Raw genomic sequence first — 21504 nt, forward strand, 5'->3', positions numbered from 1 at the left:
AAGTAAATCCGAACGAATAGGGCTCACGTGAGCACTCAGCACGGGAGGTCAGGGAAATTTTCCCGCTAGAAAAGACCACTGAGCTGAGATCTGAAGGACCAGTAGGCGTTAGGAGGCAGCCGTGGGAGGGGATCAGGGACTCCCACCTGTACCTTCTGCGGCGTCCTCACAACACCAGGGAAATGGAGGTGCAGAGGAGAATAACTGTCCCACGGTCACGTAACTACACAGAAGCAGGACAAATACTCCATGCCTCCATGGCGCTTCCCAACCAATTCAGCTATGCGTGATGCCAGTGACTTGGGGCATCGTCTCCTGCTTCCTTCCTTTTCTTCCTTCTTTTGTGTCTCAAAGATATGCCAAATACAGGCACTTGGAGAAAGACTGTGCAGCTCACAGACAGGGACCGGCCTGCCCGGCCAGGACCCAAGGGAGGTGGAAGGATGCGCCCAGGTTCCAAGCCTGCCTGCTACGCCCCGTTTCACACGCCTTAGGAGCGGTTACCGCCCACTCGCCAAACTATTGGACACTCTGGGAGGAACGATAACAGGGCCAACGAAGAAGAGGGGTGGACCCTCTTTCCCGGCTCCTCCCTACCAGCCCAGGGGCTGTCTTCATTGGCAGATGACTTCAGCCCGGCCCCCGCTTTGAAGGCACCTGTCTTTCTCCCATTAGGTACGCGGCCTCTAACGCCCACTCTCCATGCCTTCCTCCGCTTTCCCCACCCACTTCCTGGACCAGCCAATGACTTCAGGGCAGAATGTCCCCCCACGACCAATTGAAAACGGCTCCAAACTTGACGGACGACTTCCCGCCCCTGATCAGCCTAGCTCCGCCCCCCGACCAATTGGCTTACGAGAAGGGGGCGGGTGTATCCAATCAGCACGACACAGGTCTCTGGATTGACGCACGAGTCCTCGCGCTGGCGTGTTGTGCCCCGAGGCGGGAGGAGGCGGAGGAGCGGGGAAGAAAACCTGAGCCAATCCTAGCAGCCCGCGCAGGAGGCCAATCGAACGCCGCGCCTTGGAGAGATTGCCCAATCGGCAAGAGGGGGCCGGCCGCATCCCCGCCAAGAACCAATAGAGCGCGTCCGAGGGGCAAGAGCGACGTGCGGCCGGAGCAATGACAGGCCTATATTTGGGGCTCGGGGGCGGGTCGGCGCCAGAGACGAGAAGAGAGGAGGGGAGGCCTCCTCCGCCGCCGCCATCTTGGACCGGGCCCGGTCAGCTTCCGCGGAGCCATCGGCAGACGCCGCGGCCTCCCTTGAGCCCCGACCCCCGTCGTCAGAACAACCCCGGGCCCACTTCCCCCCACCCCACTTCCGCTTCGCGCCGCTATCGCGATAGCGCCCGGGCCCGGGGCGCGAGAAAAAGGCGGCGGGCGCTCGCCTCCCCCGCCTGTCGCGATACGCTCCTCAGCGGCGGCGCCAGCTCCTGTGGTGAGAGCGTCAGGCTCGACTGGGCCGGACCCCTTCCCCTCCTCCCCCGGCGCCGTTGGCCGCCTTCCCCGCCGCCTCCCGCCCCTGCGACCCCGCCGCCTGTCGCGATATGGCCGCCCCCGGCGCGGCGCCCCCGCCACCGCGCGGCCCCGGCGCTCGCCGTCGGCCTGGCGGTGCGCGGCTCCCCCGCCCCCGCTCCCTCCTCCACGCCCCTCGGCGGCGCCCGGGGGTCCTCCCGCGACCCTGGCCCCGCGCGGCGTCCGCGTCGGGCCTCCGTGGGGTGTGAGGGTGCGAGGTGCCCGCCCCTCTCCGCGTCGGTATTGGCTCCTCGCTGGAAGGATGGAGGCGCCTTGGCCGCAGGTGCCCGCCCTCTCGGGGCTCAGGTGCCTGCCCCCCTCGGCAGCAGCCCCTGTGCTTGGGGGGCGGTCTCTGGGCGAGGCTGCCCCCTTCGCGTGGGTGTGGGGCTACGAGACCCCTGGTTGAGGACCCCCGTGGGGAGAGGGGGTCAGCCTTCCCGGGGCCAGCGCTCCTCTCTCCGCTCCCCTCCCTCCGTGGGCGCCACTCTCCTCTTTGGGGATGGGGTGGGGGGTGAACTCCCCTGGAGTGAAGATGCCACCTCCAGGAGTTGGAGCCTCAGCCCAAGTTTCCGCCTCTGTAGTGAAAAGTCCCCCAGGTCTAAGGCTTCCACATCCCACAGCCCAGGCCTTCCCCCTTGGAGAGTCAGGATTGTCCCTGGCGTTACCCGCTCAGGCCTCAGCTCTTACTCCCTGGGTCTGGGTATCGGCCTCTGGCTTGTTGCATGTGAGCTCTCCCTGGATCCAGACTCTGCCCACCCCCTTCCCGGTGTGGGCTTCCTCTCGATGTCACTCCCGTCTCGGGGTCCTTTTGGTGGGGCTGTTGAGCTCCCCTGGGTCTCAGGTACCTGGTTCTCTCTTGGTGGGACCTCCCAGGTTCCCGCTTTCTCCACGTTGTTAATGATCTCCTGTTGTGGGCAGCGCCAGCACCCCTCTGTCTAAGCAGGACCTGCCTCTTAGCTCAGGGGCTGTCACCTCCCCCGAGGTTGATGCTCCTGTCCTTTCGGCACTGTTTTTTTGGACACCTTCCGTCACTGCCCTCACCGTGTCGGCTGTCGCTTCCCTCAGTCTGAGGCTTCTATCTACACTCACATCAGTTCCTGCACTGGGGTGTCGTCTTTCCGGGGGTCAAGGACCCCACCCCCTCGGTGCTCCTCCAGGGCTCCTCGTTGTGGGTGTGTGAGCTTCCCGGCACTAGGGAACCCTCTTGGTGTAACAGTCGTGGAACCAGGGCTCATCCCTACCCATACCCACCCTGCTAGAAGCCTCTAGGAGTGTAGGACTTTTTAGAGCTGAGGTTCTTGTACTGTGAGGTGTGGGGTTTTGGGGCTGGAGTGGTGCCTTTTTCCAGGACAAGGAGCCTCTCAGTGTTACCTCCTCCAGGGGTAAGGTTCCTGCCTGTATTGGCCACTCTTGGATTTGAGGTGTCTCTGCCTTTCTGTGTGTCCCCTCCTGTGGGACTAAGGACCCTCTCAGGTGTTGGTGCCCAGGGCTAATGCTTCAGCCCCTGCTTGTGATGTCCCGCTGGGTGGGACTAGGCTTCTGCCCTCTCCTGAGGCACAGGTTCCTTGACGTGGGGGTGTGAGATGCCCGAGACTTGCGGGGGCGACTCCACTGTTGTCACCTTGCCCAGGACTGAAGATTCCTCTGGTGTAACCTTTCCAAGGTGGGATTTCCAGTCTCCCACCCTTGGTACTGGGCCTCGCAGTGGGGAGATAACTCCCTCCGCCCCAGGACCTAATACATCCACCTTCCGGCCTCTCAGATCTCTGTGTGCCAGCGTCAGCAGCCTCCCAAGTTAGGGATGGCCTTCCAGCATCACTTCCCAAGCAGGCCCGCCCTCCTGTCCCCATGGCGCCAGGCTGCTCTGTATCGCCCGTGACAGCCCCCAGGATCAGGGAGCGCTTGGCTCAGCTCGCCAGGACTAAGCTCTCTGCTCCGCCTGCCCCACTCCTCATCAGGCCTCTGTGTGTGGCAGCGTCATCTCCCCTCAGGTGGCGTGTTGGGGCTCTTTGTTACTTTCAGCCCCTCACTTTACGGTGTTGGCTCTTGTGGGTCTGGCACCCTGCTCACCCTTCCCACCCCCTCAGTACAGGCTCGTCACTCGTGCGGATGTGCCTTCTTCTCGGACGGAGTCTTGTGGTTAAGCCTCCAGGGCCAAGTTCCCGGATTCCTCGGAGCCCTTTGAGACTCCACGCGGTGAGGACACCAGGTCCTCGCTCCCCGAGATGCCTGCCCGTCTCGGAGTGGGCCTGCCGTGGTTCCCGTCCCTGGAGCATCTTGGTGGACCCTCCCAGAGCGGTGGGGCTCCCAGCCCTCTAAGCACGGGACTCTTCTGTGAGGGCACCTCTGCCTCAGGACTCAGGCTCCAGCCTCCTTTCTGGTCCTTCGCTGGGGATCTCAGCTACAGGCGCCTCTTGCTGTGGGGTTTTTCTGTGGAGAGAGGTTGTTGTCTCTGCCGTGAAGACTTGCTCACTGTAGGGCGCAGTCTGTCGAGGGGGCTGGTACCTGGGCCCGGCGTACTTGCCCTTCTCTGGAGGAGCTGCCTTCCTCAGGGCAGGTCTCCCGGTCTCAGCTGTTGCCCACTTTGAGGTTCTGTCTGAAACATCACTCCCCCGGCTGGGGCTCTTGTTCCCTTGGCACCTTGCTTCTGACTCCTTCGGGACTTCCTGGTGCCACCGTCTGTTGCCCCCTCTGGAGGGTACCAACTCCTCAGCTGGGCTGGGTGTCCCAGCCCACTCAGTGTGGGGACTTGGAGAAAGCCTCCCCTCCCTAGAGCGTGCAGTGCCTTGTTTAGGGGTGTAAGCTGGGCGTCCTGTCCCTCTGGGCTGGAGCACCCGGCCGTGCCCAGCATTGGGCTCCTGGGACGGAGGCCGGGAGTATAAGCGCCCGTCTAAGCTTCCTGTACCCACCCCACACCCCTGGGCAGTAAGAGGCTTTTCAGCGTTGGGGTGTTGGAGCGCAGACCTCAGTGTTGGGGTCCAGGCCCTTGTGTGAGCTCCCGCTCAAAGGCGCTTGCCCCACCTCAGTTTGAGTCCCTTCTGTGCAGCTCTCTCCTGAATCCTTTTTCTGGCCGCTTCGCCTTCCTGGAGCTGGAATTTCCCGTGTTGGGATTGGGCCCCACCTTGGCATGTCAGGCAGCCCTGGGCCAAGGGTGCTGCCATTCCTCTTGCTTGCTCCTTTACGGGGGAGATCCACGCTCCCCTGAGTCACAGGTCTGCCGCCACGCAAAGTGGGTCCCTATGTAGGACGCTGCTCTGAGGTTGAGGGCCAGCCCCGTCACGTGGGCTTCTGGTTCTGAGGCGTGCTCTCTGATACCCTGTGCCACCGGTAGCTGCTAGCCACGTGTGATTTAAATTTCAGCTAGTGAGCAGGAAAATTTTTCATTCCATTCTGTGTTGCACTAGCCACGTTTGGAGCTGTCGAGCGTTCAGTGGCACAGATATAGAACGTTTCTGTCACTGTGGAAAGTTCCGTTGGGCCGGACTCTTCTTTGCGTTCCCTTCCCAGTGGGTGGAGGCCCTCTTGCTGTGACTTCCCTCTGGGTTAAGGCTCTGAGTCCTCCGTGTAGGGCTCTTGCTGCCTGGGCAGTTGGGGCTGCTCTGGGGCACCCTGCCCTAGGCCTGTAGAGTGGGCACTCCGCAGATCTCAGGAAGCCATGCTTTTCAGTAGAGGCCCCCTCGCTGGGAGCGGGGAGCTCCTGCAGCACAGGCGTAGCCCTCCCTCCCCAAGGCTCCCCATCTCCCCTGGTCTTGGTGTCGGGCCCTAAGGTGCCGCTTCCCCCTGGGCGAAAGCTTCTGGTGACTCCCCTTTGACCTCAGTCCCCTCTGGGTTGCATGTAACTTCCTTTAGGATGGAGGTGCCCATGTCTCTAAGTATTGGGTGCTTGTCTGAGGGTTTATGTTTCCCTGAGTCTACATTGCCAGTGCACTTGACATGTAATTCCTTCGTGTGTGCCGATAGCTCCCGCACAGCTCGGGTTCCCTTCCATCCTCTCACCTTTGTAGGAGTTCTCTTCTCCTGCTCTTCTCTCCAGTGGTGCTTTCTGCCCCCACACCTCGAACCCTTTTTGGTATTACCCTCTGTGGGTTAGGAGTATTATCTCCTTTGGTTTAAGGATCCTTCTCTGGAATAAACAAACTTGTCAGAGGTCTAAAGCTCTCTTCTACTTGGAACCAGCCATGTCTGTGCGGGTGGGTTTAGCTTTCACAGTTGTAGGCATCTTCCGTGTCCCCCCACTGCACTTCCCCTTTGTTCCTTACAACTGATACACGTATAAATGGTATCGGGCCCTTCTCCATGGGATGCAAAATTCTTTGTCTCCTGACTTGTCTGAGGAGTAACCTCTCCCTGTGTTAGGATTTTGGTCACCTGTGTGCTTGACTTCTCTATGGGAATTGTGGTCTTCAGGTCTAAGGCCTTTGTCCCTAGCAGGCAGCTGTGTGCTGCATGACATTTTCCTGCTCTAAAAAATCCTTTTGAGTATCATCTGGGGAGAAAGTGCTCCATGCTCTAGGAGTTTTCCATTTCCTGGGTCAGAGGCACACAAAAAGTATATCTTATTTATTTATTTATGTATGTATTTATTTTTGGCCGCGTTGGGTCTTCGTTGCTGCGTGCGGGCTTTTTCTCTAGTTGGAGCGAGCGGGGGCTACTCTTTGTTGTGGTGCGCGGGCTTCTCACTGCGGTGGCTTCTCTTGTTGCGGAGCACGGGCTCTAGGCGCGTGGGCTTCAGTAGTTGTGGCACATGGGCTCTAGAGCACAGGCTCAGTAGTTGTGGCGCACGGGCTTAGTTGCTCCGCGGCATGTGGTATCTTCCTGGACCAGGGCTCGAACCCGTGTCCCCTGCATTGGCAGGCAGATTCTCAACCACTGTACCACCAGGGAAGTCCCCAAAAGTATATCTGTTTCCTTCTTTCCGCGAACTTCCGGAGTCCTTTTATGGACCAGACCCTGTGCTGGTCAGTCAAGGCAGCATAAGGAGAACTGGGCCCAGTCTCCGTCACCAGACAGTAAATGCATCTTCCCCTTTCCATCCCATGCACCCTATTCCCAACCTCGTTCATGTGTCTGGGTTTGGACCAGCCAGGGAGTAAATGTGTATTCCTTCCGAATCTCTCCCAGCAGCGTCCTCCTCCAAGAGAGTATGAAGAGAGCGCGTCTGTAGGGCAGGGAAGATGGCGGACAAGCGCAAACTCCAAGGTACTAGGCCCACTGCCTGCTGCCTGTGCGGCCACGTGCTGACTCTCCTCGCAACTCCTCTTTGGGTCCCTGCTGCCTTGGCAGGACGCTAACAGCCTTCCTTCCTCCCTGGCCAGGTGAGATTGATCGCTGCCTCAAGAAGGTGTCCGAGGGCGTGGAGCAGTTTGAAGATATTTGGCAGAAGGTACAGGGGCTGGCCCCTAAACATCTGGGTGGGTCTCTAGGGAGGAGAGGACAGGACAAAGTTGAGGAGTTCCTGAGTGTCAACCAGGGAGAGGGCCTGCATGTCCAGGTGCCAAGGACCTCAGAGAAGCAGCTCTTAGATGGATTGGTCCTGGGGGGTTGTCCCCAGAGTCCCCGGCCCACAGAGAGAGACTGGAGTTTTACCACTGGAGTGGGCAGTAGGGCAGCCAGAACCACACAAACTCCTGGATTCTCTCCATCCCTCAGCTCCACAATGCAGCCAACGCGAACCAGAAAGAAAAGTATGAGGCTGATCTAAAGAAGGAGATTAAGAAGCTTCAAGTGAGGGGGCTGGGGGTCCGGACTCCTGTGTCCTGAGGGCGGGGGGAACAGGGAGAGGAGGGGGCGGGGGCCTCAGCGCCCGGGTCCTGAGTGTCTTGCTGTTCCCACCGCCAGCGGCTGAGGGACCAGATCAAGACTTGGGTAGCATCCAATGAGATTAAGGACAAGAGGCAGCTTATAGACAACCGCAAGCTCATTGAGACGGTAGGAGCCCAGAGTCTGCTACCTGAGAGGTGGTGGGGGGTGGGTCGGATTCCTGGGTCCCCAGAGGTCCCGAGAAGAGTGAGGTCTCTGCACCTGGGGAAGGTGGGAGGCGAAGGGCTGGGAACCTGAGAGTGGGGCTCCTGGGGCTCCGGTTTGAGTGTCCACTGGCCTTGAGTCAGCTGCTCTCCCACCTTCGGGAGCCCCCTTCCAACTGTGCTCTCCACAGCAAATGGAACGGTTCAAAGTTGTGGAGCGAGAGACCAAGACCAAAGCCTATAGCAAGGAGGGCCTGGGCCTGGCACAGAAGGTGGACCCTGCCCAGAAGGAAAAGGAGGAGGTCGGCCAGTGGCTCACGGTGAGTCAGGGTAGAGGAGGAGGTGACCTGGGGCCCGGACCCTGGCTGTATGAGAGGACTCTGGCTGACCGCTTGCCTTTCCCCTCCCACCCCCAGAATACCATCGACACCCTAAACATGCAGGTGGACCAGTTTGAGAGTGAAGTGGAGTCACTGTCGGTGCAAACACGCAAGAAGAAGGGCGACAAGGATGTGAGTGGGGGGCCCCTGTGCCCAGAGGACAGAGATGCGCTGGCGATCAGGAGAGGCTGGCTCTCCGGCGTGTGGGAGTCGGGGCCTGGGCTCCTGGGGCAGACAGGGCCGGCAGCTGGGGTTAGGGGGTCAAGGGGTGGGATGGGGAGGGCTTAGCCGCTGACTGGAGGGTGCGGTGTGCAGGGAACAGGTGAGGCAGACTCCAGGGTCCCACCTGGGTGTCTGGGTAGACGTTGGGGCCGACAAGAAGAGGAGCGCTTTGGGGGAAGATGCTGAGCTCTGCTTGGGTCGCCGAGTAAGTGTGAGACCTGAGGGACAGCCAGGGCAGGGAGGGTACGGAGCTGCAGCTGTGGCCTCCCAGTACCTAGAGGGCCCGGGTCCTAAGGAGAGGACAGCAGGTGTGGACAAGGGCGGGCACGGAGGAGTGGCTCATTTAGCCTCAGGAGAAGGGTGGTCCGAGACAAAGCCAGGGCTCAGGACCCAGATTCCAGAAAGCCGGGGTTGTGGGTCCGAGTTCATAGGGCTGCAGACTGTCTCTGCCTATTGACACAGGAAGTACGGGGGACAGAGCGCTGGCTCCTCGGGAAGCTGGGGGCGGCGCTGTGCCGGAGTTGGGTGTCTGAGGCTGAGGGGTCTGGAACCGTGGGCTTGGAGGGAGGTCCTTGCAGGCAGGAGGGATTTGGAACTGGGGCTAGGATGTCAAATCCTAAAGGGAGTGGGGCCTTGGGAGGGAGCCTAGGAGACAGGCCTCTGAATCTGGGCTTCCTCTTAGGGACACGTGGATGGGGGTGGGGGTCATGGTGGTGACAGATGCTCAGAGTTATAAACAACAAGCTTCCGCCAAACGGGGATTGCCATTACTACCGTTAGAGCAAGACAGGGGCGGCTGTGCTCCTGTATTCCACAAGGTGCTCGGAGCTGGTGGGTGGGCTGGGCGGTCAGGCGGGGTGCAGATCGGGCCCCGTTGTAGGGGAGACGCCGGGATCCCTGGCTCCTTCAGCACTTTCCAGGGATGTCGGGGTGGGAGGAGCCGCGGGATCCCTGAGGGGTCAAGGCGGGCAGACCCCGGAGGGGCTGGAGTGGGGCCTCTGGGTCTCCACCAGGGTCAGGGACTGAGGACGGGTTCTGGGGGCAGGAGGGGCAGGGCAGGCCCTGCAGCCCCTGAGCCTGGCCCTGGGCTCGCCAGCAGAAGCAGGACCGGATCGAGGGCCTGAAGCGGCACATCGAGAAGCACCGCTACCACGTGCGCATGCTGGAGACCATCCTGCGCATGCTGGACAACGACTCCATCCTCGTGGACGCCATCCGCAAGATCAAGGACGACGTCGAGTACTACGTGGACTCGTCCCAGGACCCCGACTTCGAGGAGAACGAGTTCCTCTACGACGACCTGGACCTCGAGGACATTCGTGAGGCCCGGGCTTGGCCTGCGGGCGAAGGGCGGTGGAGGCCTGGGGGGGGGGGGGGCGTCCCCACCGGCTCACACCCCCTCCACGCCCCCACAGCACAGGCGCTGGTCGCCACCTCCCCACCCAGCCACAGTCACATGGAGGATGAGATCTTCAACCAGTCAAGCAGCACGCCCACCTCCACCACCTCCAGCTCGCCCATCCCGCCCAGCCCGGCCAACTGCACCACGGTGAGGCCTGTGGGTCTGAGTCTCCAAGGAGGGCACAGGGGGCGGGGGCTGAGGAAATGTCCTGCGGGAGGGGAACCTCGGTCTCCAGGGTCTGGGCCCCAAGGGCTGTAGATTGCCGATAGGGTGGCTAGGGCCACACGTGGGTCCTGGGTGTGGAGGAGGGAGGCTGGTGCCTGGGGTGCCCAGGAGGCTGGGCCACTGGACACCTGGGAAGGGATGGAGAGTTGGATTCTCGAAGGAGAGCAGGTTCCTGGACCCTTAAGAGCCTGGCACGTGGTGCTGGCCCCCAGAAGACAAGCAGCCTAAGGAGCAGGGTTTTGGTAGGTTCCCCAGTGAGACGAAGGTCACAGGGGCTTGAACAGCTCTGGGGCTGGAAGGTAGGTCAGCTGGGTTCAGATCCGGGGGTTCGGAGATTGGCGTCTCTGTCAGGTCCTTAGAGACACACAGGTTTCTGACTGCACCTCTCAAACCTCAGGAAAACTCTGAAGATGACAAGAAGAGGGGACGCTCGACAGATAGTGAAATCAGCCAGGTGGGTCCGATGGGCGTCGGACGTTGATGGGCCCAGCACTCGCTCATTCGCTGGTTTCCAGAGGCTTACTGAGGCCTGAGTGTGGCCCCCATGCTGGGCTTTGGGGACGCGGTGGGTCAGGCTGCCCTGAGGGAGGCCTGCGGTACTGATGGGCAGGCAGACAGGTGCGTGGCTGGTGCTGTGGTCGGGAGATGCTTCTTGGGAGCGGCGTCTGCCCTGGGCATTAGAGGAAGATGCATTCCCGTGTGGGGCAGCGGCAGGAGGCATAGGCCAGGCGTGGTGGACGTGGAAGTGTGGAGAGGTGAGCCCGGCCAGGCCCGCTGGGCTGACCGCGAGCGCAGGACCTTAGATTGTCAGGCTGAGGGGCCCATACCGGGTGGACCAGCTCTGAAAGGGCCCAACAAGCCCCAGAAATGATAGGTCAAAAACCACACAGGTTTCTTTTCTTGGGCGCGCTCTGGGCCTTGGCTGCGCAGACGGTGTACGTCACAAGTTTCCAAGAGGAGAAGTGCCTCTGAGAGTTTTTCTCCTTAGTGAACCCTGTGGATTCTGCTCACGTCTCCCAGGGCAGCAGCACACTTCAGGAAATGCTGCTGCGCCGGAATGCTATCTTTAGGCAGGAGGAAAGTGAGCCTGAAACCCCTCTGTGGGCTCATCGGAGGGCTGGTCCCGAGGGAGACCCTGAGGGCGGAGTTGATGAGGCTGGTACGGGACCCGGGTGACCATGCGTGGTGTTGGGAAGGAGTTGGTCGCAAGTCCTGCTTGGTGCGGAGTGAGCGTGAGGTGCCCGTGGGGCCTTAGGATGGGTCCAGGAAGCAGTGAGGACGGCAGCCGGGTCGGCTTGCGAGGGCTGGTCAGCAGCTCAGCTGCGGGCTGTCATGGGCACGTTACCCCACGTGCTTTGTGGGGTATTGGTCATTAACGGCCCCTTGAGTTGCTTTTGGGACAGTTTAAGTGACATTCAGAATTACTATCCTATTTTCAGCTGTTCTCTCTTCTCCCCTTGGACTTCTGGCTGGGTCCAGCTAACCTCATACTGAGGACATTGATGTGTTTCCCACGACTCCCCTGTCATCAGGTGGATGGGTTTCTCTTACACCCAAGTGGTGTCTCAGATCCCTGTGGGACATCGTGGGGATGTCCAGGCAGGACGTGGCAAACTGGATGCAGGCTAGAAGTGCACGAGTGTTGTGCGCATGAAGGTGGAGGTTGAAGCCATGAGGGCGAATGGGGGTCACCTGGGTCCCCAGGGAGGGGCAGCAAGGCCAGCACCGAGGATGGAGCCTTGTTCCGGGGAGGGGTGTGCGGGAGGCCGGCGAGACCTGCGGCCCACTGGGTCCTGACCCTCTCCTCCCTCCCACCCGCAGTCTCCAGCCAAAAACGGCTCCAAGCCTGTCCACAGCAGCCAGCACCCTCAGTCCCCAGCTGTGCCGCCAAGCTACCCCTCCGGCCCCCCGCCCGCCGCCTCTGCCCTGAGCACCGCCCCTGGCAACAACGGGGCCCCCGCCCCGGCAGCACCCCCAAACGCCCTGGGCGCCAAGGCCAGCCCAGCTCCCAGCCACAACTCGGGCACGCCCGCCCCCTACGCCCAGGCTGTGGCCCCGCCAGCTCCCAGTGGGCCCAGCCCCGCGCAGCCCCGGCCCCCCAGCGTGCAGCCCGGTGGCGGCGGCGGCGGCAGCAAGCAGAACGGCGCCACCAGTAAGTGGGAGGCGGCCGGGAGGGGGGGTCCTGGGGTGGCTGCCGCAGGCCCCTTTCAGCCCCTCTTCCTTCCCCCAGGTTACAGCTCAGTAGTGGCAGACAGCCCGGCAGAGGTGGCTCTCAGCGGCGGCGGGGGCGGCAGTGCCAACAGCCAGGCCCTGGGCCCCCCGTCTGGCCCCCACAACCCACCTCCCAGCAGCTCGTGAGTGTCCGGCCTCGGGCAGGGCTGGGGACAGGCAGCCTTTGGCCCGAGGAGGGATGGGGCCGCCCCCACGGTCGCCACACGGTGCAGATACGGGCCCTGCCCTTGCCGGTGGGGGCTTCCCCCAGAGCTCTCTCCCACCCGCTTAGGTGCTGTGTCCCGACTGCTTCCCAGCTGGGGTATCGTATACGTGTGTCCCCCAGCTCTGCCCTAGAACATTCCTCGCCTAAGTGGGATTGTTCTCAGAGCCCCCCGGTGACGCGTTGGAACGCTCTGGCTCTCCCTTTCCTGCAGGCGTCTTGTGCCCTCCCGCCTCCTCCCGTGTCTGTGTCCTGCCCCTGGGCCTCCTCACTCCGTCAGGGGGCTCAGCGTCCACTTCTCGCAGTGAAGGGTCCCAGTCGTCCTTCCTCTCCCTGGCCACCCCTCCAGGTCTTAGGTCAGACCGTTTCCCAGAAGAGTGGCCCAAGAGAGAGCTCAGCCTCCTCTGTGGGATGTGGGGCAGACCTCCCCGGGTGCCTCACCCCTGGGCTCTAGGTGGGCTGCTCTGTTGTGTGGTTGTTTCCCACCCCCTCCTACACGGGCCACTGCGTGTAGGAAGTGGTCCCACCTGCTTCCTAGAGAACGTTTAGCCGTGTGGTCTCTGGGAGCGTCCTGAGAACGCTTGTTCCCACCCCCATGGCTCTTCTTCACTGGGAAGGGATCGCGAGGAGCGGGCCCCCCTCGCCCGGAGCTGCTCTCCTGTCTGCATCCCTCAGCTGGCCCCGTTTTCTGTGCATTCTCCCTCTTTTGACTCCTTCCCCTGATCACCCAAGTCTTCCTGTCCGTCCCGCCCTTGGGGACCCTCCTCTGAGCCTCCAACCCTTTGTACCCCTCCCCAGGAAGGAACCCAATGCGACAGCCCCAACGGGGGCTGGGGGCGTGGCCCCAGGCTCAGGGAACAACTCGGGGGGACCCAGTCTCCTGGTGCCACTACCTGTGAACCCTCCCAGCTCCCCGACACCCAGCTTCAGCGAGGCCAAGGCGGCTGGCGCCCTGCTCAATGGACCTCCACAGTTCAGCGCTGCCCCGGAGATCAAGGTGGGCCCCGCACGTCCCCGGCGGGCCCCGAGCCTCTCTGTCCTGGCCCTGTGTCTCCACTGCAGACGGTCGCTGTCCCCTGGCTCCAGGTCTCTACCTGCCATCTCCACCTCCATCCCTCGCTGTGTTGCTCCGGCTTCTCTCCCCTGGCACACCTGCACGCTCACGTCATCTCCGGGCTTCTCTGCCACCCCCCACCTGGGTCTCTGTTCCTCTGGGTACTTGCCTTGCTCCTGATTGTACTTGCTTGCTCACTCCCCGGGTGTCCACTGTCATTGCCCTGCTTCCAGCCCTCGGTCATTTCTCCCCATAAGACGTATTACTTCACATGGCCCACCATCCAGAGCTCACTGCCCTCTTCCCTTCTACAAAAACATTTGAGTCCAGAAAACGCTTGACGTCTGCTCTGAGCCACTTTGTGCTGGGTAAATGTAGCCACTTCCCACCTTGCGTACAGGGAGCAGAGTGGGACTGTATGGCGGGCGTGTCTGGGTGGGGTGGGGGCCGGGGTGCTGTGGACCCACGTGCGTGCATCTGACTTAACCTGGGGAGGCAGCCCAGCAAGGTTTCTGAGGTGGAACCGGGGCCAGGTCGTGTGGGGTCACAGCGGCAGGCGGGGCAGACGGGGAGAAGTGGCTCTCCCCGGCTGGAGTTCTACGAGGGGCTGATGCCAGAGCTGTAGTTGGAAGGCTGGGAAGCAGGCTTCAGCGGAGGCGAGAGGAACGGGGTGCAGGCTGGCTGCAGGGCCAGAGTCTGAAAGGGCAGCAGCAGGATGTGGGTTGACCATCTGGGGCAGTGAGTTTTGGGATTTATTTTGGGTTTTTTGTTTGTTTTTTTGGCCGCGCCACACGGCTCGCAGGGTCTTAGTTCCCCGACCAGGGATTGAACCCGGGCCCTCCGCAGTGAAAGTGCAGAGTCCTAACCACTGGACCGCCAGGGAAGTCCCTGGGCCAGTGTGTTTTAACTTCACTTCTGCAGGAGGCAGGGTGAGGAGGGCCCCACTGTCAGGGTCCAAGCCCCGCATTGCCTCCTTACCTGCCTTCATCTGGAAAATGGAAGTAATTGCAGTCACTCTTCCAATATGATAGGATGCTTGGGAATAGTCCTCACAAAGCTCTCAGGATAGTTTCCGGCTCAGAGTGAGCACCCAAAGTTTAGAAACACAACGGACAGGAAATTCAGTGTATGCGTTTTTCTGGGGGAAAAAACGAGCCTTGAGATTCTCAAAACAGGTCCACAACATTTTTTTTTTTTTTTTTAATTACTGGGTGAGTGATGGGGAGTGGTGGAAAGGTTTTGAGTAGAAAAATGACAGAGAAAGACATGGCTGGAAAGGTCCCTCTGGGGCCTGTGAGAACAGGACGGTGTGGGGTGTGAAGGTCTGGGCGGCAGAGGATAGGCCCGCAGTGCAGGTGCCTCCGAGGGAAGAGAGGCCTCGGTGACTGAAGGGCGTGGGGAGTGGGGTGGCGAGGGGAGTGGGGTGGCGAGAGGAGTGGAAGGCGACTGCCAGTGGCCGGCGGTGGCCGGCGGCCGCGGAGACGGGCAGGGGTCTTAGTGGCGCACGTGGGGCAGCCGGCAGCGGGCGGGCTCCTCCCAGCGTGTAGGCGCGCAGACGGCTGGGAGCTGCTGCCGGCTCCGTGACGGCGGTGGCGCTCGGGCTCTCCGCTGGTGTGACCGTCGCGGGGCTGCACAGCAGGGTCCACACGTGCTAGGCGCCCCTCTGTCTGTCGGTGGACACTTGGTCGTGTCCAGGTTTTCTCCCCGCTGTTAGGTGCTGCAGTGGACGCGCTCTTACACTAACGGCCTTGGCTTAGCTGAAGCCCCACCAGAGCAGGCGAGGGTGCCGGGGCCCACGAGGACCCAGTGCCAGCCCTCGGCCCTGGACCTCAGGCCAGGCACCTCTTTCCTCCCCAGGCCCCTGAGCCCCTGAGCTCTTTGAAGTCCATGGCGGAGCGGGCAGCCATCAGCTCCGGCATCGAGGACCCCGTCCCCACGCTGCACCTGACTGAGCGAGGTGAGCGTCCGGGGTGGGGCGGGCGGTCCAGGAGGGGCCGGACGCACCAGCCTCACCGCTCGCCGGCCCCGCCTCTGCCCTCCCCGCAGACATCATCCTGAGCAGCACGTCAGCTCCCCCGGCCTCGGCCCAGCCGGCCCTGCAGCTGTCGGAGGTGAACATACCGCTGTCGCTGGGTGTGTGTCCCCTGGGGCCTGTGCCCCTCACCAAGGAGCAGCTCTACCAGCAGGCCATGGAAGAGGCCGCCTGGCACCACATGCCCCACCCCTCAGACTCTGAGCGTATCCGGTGAGGGGCCACGCGGGGCGGGTGCGGGCCCCTGAGTCCGAGGGAGCCTTGACCTGGGCTCCCCACAGGATGCAGGGACTGAGGCGGTAATGCTGGGTGATGTGGTGCCTGAGACGCTCCCTTTGATCCACGAGAGGAGAGAAGGCAGGGAGGCCGGGGGCTGCCGCCCACCGGCACTGACCGTCCCGTCCCGTCCCCCCACAGGCAGTACCTCCCCCGGAACCCCTGCCCGACGCCCCCCTACCACCACCAGATGCCGCCCCCGCACTCGGACACCGTGGAGTTCTACCAGCGGCTGTCGACCGAGACGCTCTTCTTCATCTTCTACTATCTGGAGGTACAGCAGGGCCCCCGGGACAGCCTCGGGCCCCCCGGCTTCGCCGCCACCGCCGCCGTCCCCCCTCGGGCTGGAGGGGTGAGGTGGGTGCCCCACTGCGGCCAGCGGGACCGCACCCCTCCCCCTCCCCCAGTCCTGCCCCCCCCCCCAAAGCAGACCCCTCCCTGTCTCCACTCCGGTGCTGAGGTGTCGGGTCGGTTGAGGCTGAGGGCGGGGCTAGCGCAGCACCCAGGGGGCCCAGCCCCGCAGTGCCCGCCCCGGTGACTCTCACTGTGCCGCCGCGCTGCTCGCTGGCACGTCCTTGGGCCTCCCTGGGGACCGCTAGGGAACTGTCCAACCTCTGCGTGACCCAGTGAGTCACCAGTGACCCCCTCCCTCATCCAGCCTGAGAAAGCTTCTAGACTGCCTCCTCTCAGCTCTCGTCACGATTAGTTTCTCTTCTCTGAAAGCAATTTCCACCTCCCGTCTCATTTTCCTTCTCCTGACCAGCATTGGTACGTTTGTGCCCCAACGCACCCATACTTGGATTGTCCAGCCCAACCTCGGTCTGTGGCGGGGCCTGGGGCCAGCCCTGTCGCCCTGCCCCGTCCACCTGGCCCCCACCCAGTTGCGAGGCCCCCTGATCCCCCGTTCCATCCTTCCTTCCCCAGGGCACTAAGGCACAGTACCTGGCAGCCAAGGCCCTAAAGAAGCAGTCATGGCGATTCCACACCAAGTACATGATGTGGTTCCAGAGGCACGAGGAGCCCAAGACCATCACTGACGAGTTCGAGCAGGTGAGGGCCCCTCCCTGTGCCCCGTCCACTCTGGTCCCGCTGGCTGAGCCCAGGTAGAGTCCCCACTCCACACGCAGACTGGCAGCCCTGCCGCCTGCTCCCTTTGCCACCACCTTCAGCCAGCTCGGCCCCTCAGGCCGTCTGCCCTGCCTGGGACGCCGCCCTCTTCCTTCCTCACTGGCCAACTCGTGGTCAGCCCAGAGGTCCCAGCCTCCATGTCCTTCCTCAGAGGAGCCTTCCCCAGGTACACACAGCCTGTGCCTCCGCCCTCCTCTGGCACGGTGGGGGGATGTGGTGTCTCCCACCCAAGACCATGGGCTGCACTGCACGGGGACCTTGACAGTCCCCAGCACCCAGCAGAGCAGGGGCTCAGCAAACACGGATGGGGAAGCGCTTCTGCTGTTCTCGTAATTGATTGATTGGGATCTCCCACTTCTTGCAAAACACTCTGGAGCCAGACTACCTGGTTTGGAACCCAGCTCTAGCTGGTGACCGTGGACACTTCACTTGAACATCTATCTATCTGTCTCTACTTCCTTATCTGTAAAAACGGGGTAACAGCACCTACCTTTATGCAGTTGTTATGAGGATTAAATGAGTTAATAACGTGTAAGTACTAAATGGTGCCTGCTATGTAGTGTCATGGGCGTACTGTACTTTATTTCAACTTTCAGTTGGTATGTTCCACAGCGGTTTTTTTCCACCAGATCTTTACCTGATGCCAAGCACTGAACAAGGGCCTCGTCCTCAGGGAACTCAGTCTCCTCCCCTCCATTCCTTCAGGTTCTTTGAAGCATTTCCACCATTCATTCAGAACCCGGCCCCATTCCCACTGTGTCTTCTCGGACACTAACTACAGACCTCCTGTCCCCTCCCGGTTTGGTCCGAAGTCATCCTCTAAGTCAGTCAGTGTATTTCCAGGCATCAGTCCTTCAGAAGTTCCCACACCACCGCTGTTGCCAATAAAACGTCTGTCCTGGCAGCGTGCCTGGATGTAGACTCCAAGCCTGTCCATGGCCTCAGGGGTTTTGTGAAGACTAAACCCTAGGACATACATCACGTACTCAGCACGTGATCAGTGCTCGGAAAGCCACAGCCATCGAGAGAAGCAATAGGATGCTTGGCACACGTGCCCGGGGTCGAGGCCCGGCTCTGGCGTGTGACCTCCCTGCGCCTCCCTCTGCTTCCTCTGAGGCGGGAGTGATGATAACGTTTCCCACCTGAGCAGAGCCTTGTGAGGGTGGAGTGAGACGGCGTGTGCATGCAGGGCAGTTGGCCTGGTGCCTGGCTCATCCGTGGCCCTAAGACCCGTCCCTCTGTCGGTCTGACCCAGATCCCCGACCACCTCGTCCACTCACTGACCGCCTTCTCCCCCGGCCAGGGCACCTACATCTACTTTGACTACGAGAAGTGGGGCCAGCGGAAGAAGGAAGGCTTCACCTTTGAGTACCGCTACCTGGAGGACCGGGACCTCCAGTGACACCGGCCCCTCCCTCCACCCTTCCCTCCCCCCGCATGCTGATCCCCCTGCCCAGGTGAGGGCCCTGCCCTGGAAGACTGGGGGGAGGCCCCAGGCCATAGGGCAGCCCCCTCCCCCAGGAAGCAGGGAGGGGGCCGGGAGGCTTTCTCTTCCTCTCAGCCCCACCCTGGGGGCCCGGGGGCGAGGGCTGCCCCCTCCTCCCCTCCCCAGTGAGGGACATTTTTTGGTAAACCTATTTTCATTTTGGAAAATATTTATGAATAAATAGTTTTATATGACGGCTGGCAGCAGCGGCCTCTCCTGTACCCCCTCAGAGTCAGTGAGCCAGGGGGCGTTCCTGCTGGCGGGGGCGCCGGGCCAGCTGGGGGTTGAACTGGGAGTTGTACCGCCTCCGCCGATCGTCCGCCTCTTCTGGCTGATCCTCCTGGGCTGCCGTGCCTCCAACCCGGGCCAGCAGGGCCTCTGCCCGAGCCCTCTCGGCCGCTTCCCGCCGGAGACGTTCAGCTCGAAGCTGGTCCAGGGATGGGGGTCTGGGAGGAGACGAGAGTCGGTTCAGGAAGCTGGTAGCCCCGGGAGGCCCCGCCCTCCCCCAGTGTCCTCTGGGAGGGAAGGAGACTGGTGCTGGGACCCTGAAGCTGGCCTCGCCACCTCTAGAGGCGGGTGCCCCTCCACCACCAAGCCGCTGTACGGCACTGAGCACAGCCTGGCCCTCCCCATTCCCTCATCTGTGGGAGAAAGGAGACGGGTCGGTATAGCCGATCTACACTCAGGGGTCTGCATCCTAGGGACACAAACCTGCTTTAAGTCTAGCCCCACGGTTCTCACGCTCTGGTCTCAAAAACTGAACCTCAGAGAGCTTTGTTTCAGTGGATTTTATCTGTCAATATCTTGCATATACAAAATGAGAAATCTTAACACAAGTGAATGTTCCACCAGCCACATCAGTGGTGTCGTCTCATATCATGTAGCCTCTGGGAACCCCGAGAACAAGAGTGAAAAAGTTAAATGATGTTATGAAAATAGGCTTGACTTCGCAGACCCCGTGAAGGGGTGTCAGGACCCCCGGGGTCCCTGGACCACGTGTTGAGAACACGTATCTAGACCCCAGAGCCCTCCCGTCCCAACCAGAGAGAGCTTCCATGGTGCCCGCATGGCCATGGCCAAGCCCCAAGGCCCAGGCTCCTTACTCTTTGGGTCGTTTCTCAGGCCCCTCCTTTTCCTTTCTGCTGTGACTGCCATTGTCACCACTGTGCTTTCTCTTCTTCCCCAAATGTTTCTGCATCTCCCACAGAGGGTCCAGGCGGTTCTTGATCTTCTCATCTGGTCCTGGACCAGACGGGGGGCCGCCCCGCCTTGGGGGGAGCTGGTACCAAGGGAGCTGAGTCTGGGCTTCCGCTGCACTCTGGCCCAGGTACGTCAGGATGCCCAGAGCCTTCTCTTGCCTCTCCTGAGGAAGACAGAAAATGCGGAAGTGAGAATGTCAAGTGTGTCTCCTCTTGGGGAACCCAGGGACACCCAAGGTTCCCGAGGCAGAACCAGACATTGAGCCAAAAGGCCTGTCATGAGCCAACTCTGCCAGGTGCTGGGGACACAACAGACCAGTACGTGTGGGGCTCCTGCTCTGGGGGCACAATGGCAGCTTCAGAAACAACAAGCACAGGAAGGAGGGGACAGGGCGGAGCTGCTTTAGGTCAGGGTTCAAAGGCATCTTTGGGGAGACAACTGAGAAAAACCTGAGAGAAGCAGGCAAGGAAGAGGAGTGACTGAGGCGGGGGGAGGAGGCACGTTCAGAGTTCGATGGGAAATCCCCGAGAGCAGGTGAGTGACAGGATCTGATTTACATTTAAAAGCCCCTTAACACTTCCCAAATATCTATAGGCTCTGGACAGCAGGTGAGAGACCTGAGAGGTCTGTACCTAGCTGCCGGCAATAACCAACACCTCTTAAGTGCTATGTTTTGGTACTGTTCTGAGTTCCCTACATTAGCTTGTTTAATCCCCACCATATCCCTAAACACTCCTCAGTCACACCTGACGGGCAAGTGCTCCCCTTCCCCCAGCTCCATCCATGACTGACGAAGAGGGCAAGACCGACTTACTTTCTCTCGTCGCTTCTCTTCCTCGTACTCTTTATTGCCTCTGCTCACCCCCTTCCCTTCTTCCAGCAGCTCTCGAAACAGATCCACGGGGCCACAGCTGCTTGGGGCTCCTGCTGCTGCTGCTTCAGCCGCAGGTAGTGAGTTCTGATGCCTGGCTTTCTTCCGTAGGAATTCTGTGCGGGCCTGGGGGAAAAGAAAGGTATAGGCAGAACATTCAGAACCTAGATGTGACTCAAGGAACCGTGAGCCTGGTGCTGACCACAGAAAACCGCAGGCCCTGGTGCTGGGGGCTGTAAAGGAAGGGAGCAGGGGCGCTGGGAGCCCAGAAGAGGCACCTATCCCAGCCTGCGGAGAGGGTGGGGGAATGAGGCAACGCCTGGGTTTGTAAGCTACCTTTCAAACAGTAAACCAGCGGGGTTCCCAATCTCGAGTGACACAGTAAAAACAGCTACGAAGGCAGCCAATTCGTGTATTAGGACAGGTGATCTGCATTCCAGGCAGGGCTCCACGTCACGATCCCCAGTTGATCTGCAATCTCTACTGATAAATGTGAATTTTAAAAACCCTGACTACCTCCCGGCCAGTGTTGACAATCAGATTAGCCAAAGGACAGAAAGCTAGGTGTAAACCAAACAGGTTAGGAGCTATAAAGAGAGCCTCTGGTGTTTGTGTGTGGGCAGCGGTGCAGGCAAAAGGCTCGCCCGACAGAGCGGAACTGGCTTGTTCCACTGTCATTTCGCTGTGTCTTCCTCTCTGAAGCCATCTCACTTCTCTGCACAATGGAAACGACAGCCTCTCTAAGAACGAACAGTGCTTGACAGATTCGGCAAGTCAAGCGCTCTGCACGGGGCGAGCATACAGTAGGCGCTTACTAAATAGGGAGTTTGTGCAGGTAAACTAAAAAGTGGTCCGAGTTTCCTTGACTTGTCCAGGGCTTCGTTTATTCATGCGCTCCTACTCTAGGAGTGGGGACAACCGAGACCAGGGAGAGTTCGAGGTGGGATCCGCAAAAGACCGCACACGCTCCCAGGGAGCCCGGCCCCTAATGCCGCACGATGTGCATTGCGCCTGCGCGCCGTCCCACTTCCCACTTCCGGTCCCTCCGAGGCGCCTGGGCGCTCCGCCCCAGAGCCTCGCCCGGCCGGACTGGGAGCTTACCTCTTGCTGAGCGAGCAGCACCCTCCGCTCACGCTCTTTCTCCTCCTCCCGGGCTTGGGCCTCGTCACGCCGCACACGGGCGACATTGTCCTTGTTCCGGACGTGCCAGCTCTTCTTAGGTAAGATATTCATGGCGCCGTAGCTGTCCACAGACTGGCAGGCCCGCCTTCTAGCACTTCAGATTGGCGAGAGGATGGCCCCTCCCTGTCTCGGCC

The 21504-nt window shown here is 61.1% G+C and overlaps 2 protein-coding genes across 7 annotated transcripts; one reads left to right on the top strand and one right to left on the bottom strand.

The window, feature by feature from the left end:
* Window positions 1-1160: 1160 nt before the first annotated feature.
* CNOT3 (CCR4-NOT transcription complex subunit 3) lies at window positions 1161-18311 on the top strand. 6 transcript variants are annotated; one of them, XM_082367932.1, is made up of 18 exons: window positions 1162-1438; window positions 6640-6714; window positions 6831-6898; window positions 7165-7239; window positions 7354-7443; window positions 7670-7798; window positions 7895-7990; window positions 9177-9399; window positions 9496-9629; window positions 10105-10161; window positions 11529-11859; window positions 11938-12061; window positions 12940-13138; window positions 15053-15152; window positions 15242-15440; window positions 15645-15777; window positions 16428-16553; window positions 17935-18311. In XM_082367932.1, the coding sequence occupies exons 2-18, from the start codon at window positions 6690-6692 to the stop codon at window positions 18031-18033; spliced, it is 2208 nt and encodes a 735-aa protein (XP_082224058.1). In that variant the 5' UTR covers window positions 1162-1438; window positions 6640-6689; the 3' UTR covers window positions 18034-18311. The 6 variants fall into 6 exon arrangements, with proteins under 6 accessions (XP_082224056.1, XP_082224055.1, XP_082224058.1 ...); XM_082367933.1 differs by having other exon boundaries at window positions 1163-1438; window positions 9180-9399; XM_082367930.1 differs by having other exon boundaries at window positions 1161-1438; window positions 6637-6714; window positions 11529-12061.
* LENG1 (leukocyte receptor cluster member 1) lies at window positions 18267-21422 on the bottom strand. The gene is made up of 4 exons (XM_082368309.1): window positions 21290-21422; window positions 20132-20314; window positions 19221-19480; window positions 18267-18563 (listed from the first exon to the last, which is right to left on the bottom strand). The coding sequence occupies exons 1-4, from the start codon at window positions 21419-21421 to the stop codon at window positions 18350-18352; spliced, it is 789 nt and encodes a 262-aa protein (XP_082224435.1). The 5' UTR covers window position 21422; the 3' UTR covers window positions 18267-18349.
* Between the last annotated feature and the right edge of the window lie 82 nt (window positions 21423-21504).

Source organism: Balaenoptera borealis (assembly GCF_965194805.1).
Source record: "Balaenoptera borealis genome assembly, chromosome: 19".
Taxonomy (NCBI): domain Eukaryota; kingdom Metazoa; phylum Chordata; class Mammalia; order Artiodactyla; family Balaenopteridae; genus Balaenoptera; species Balaenoptera borealis.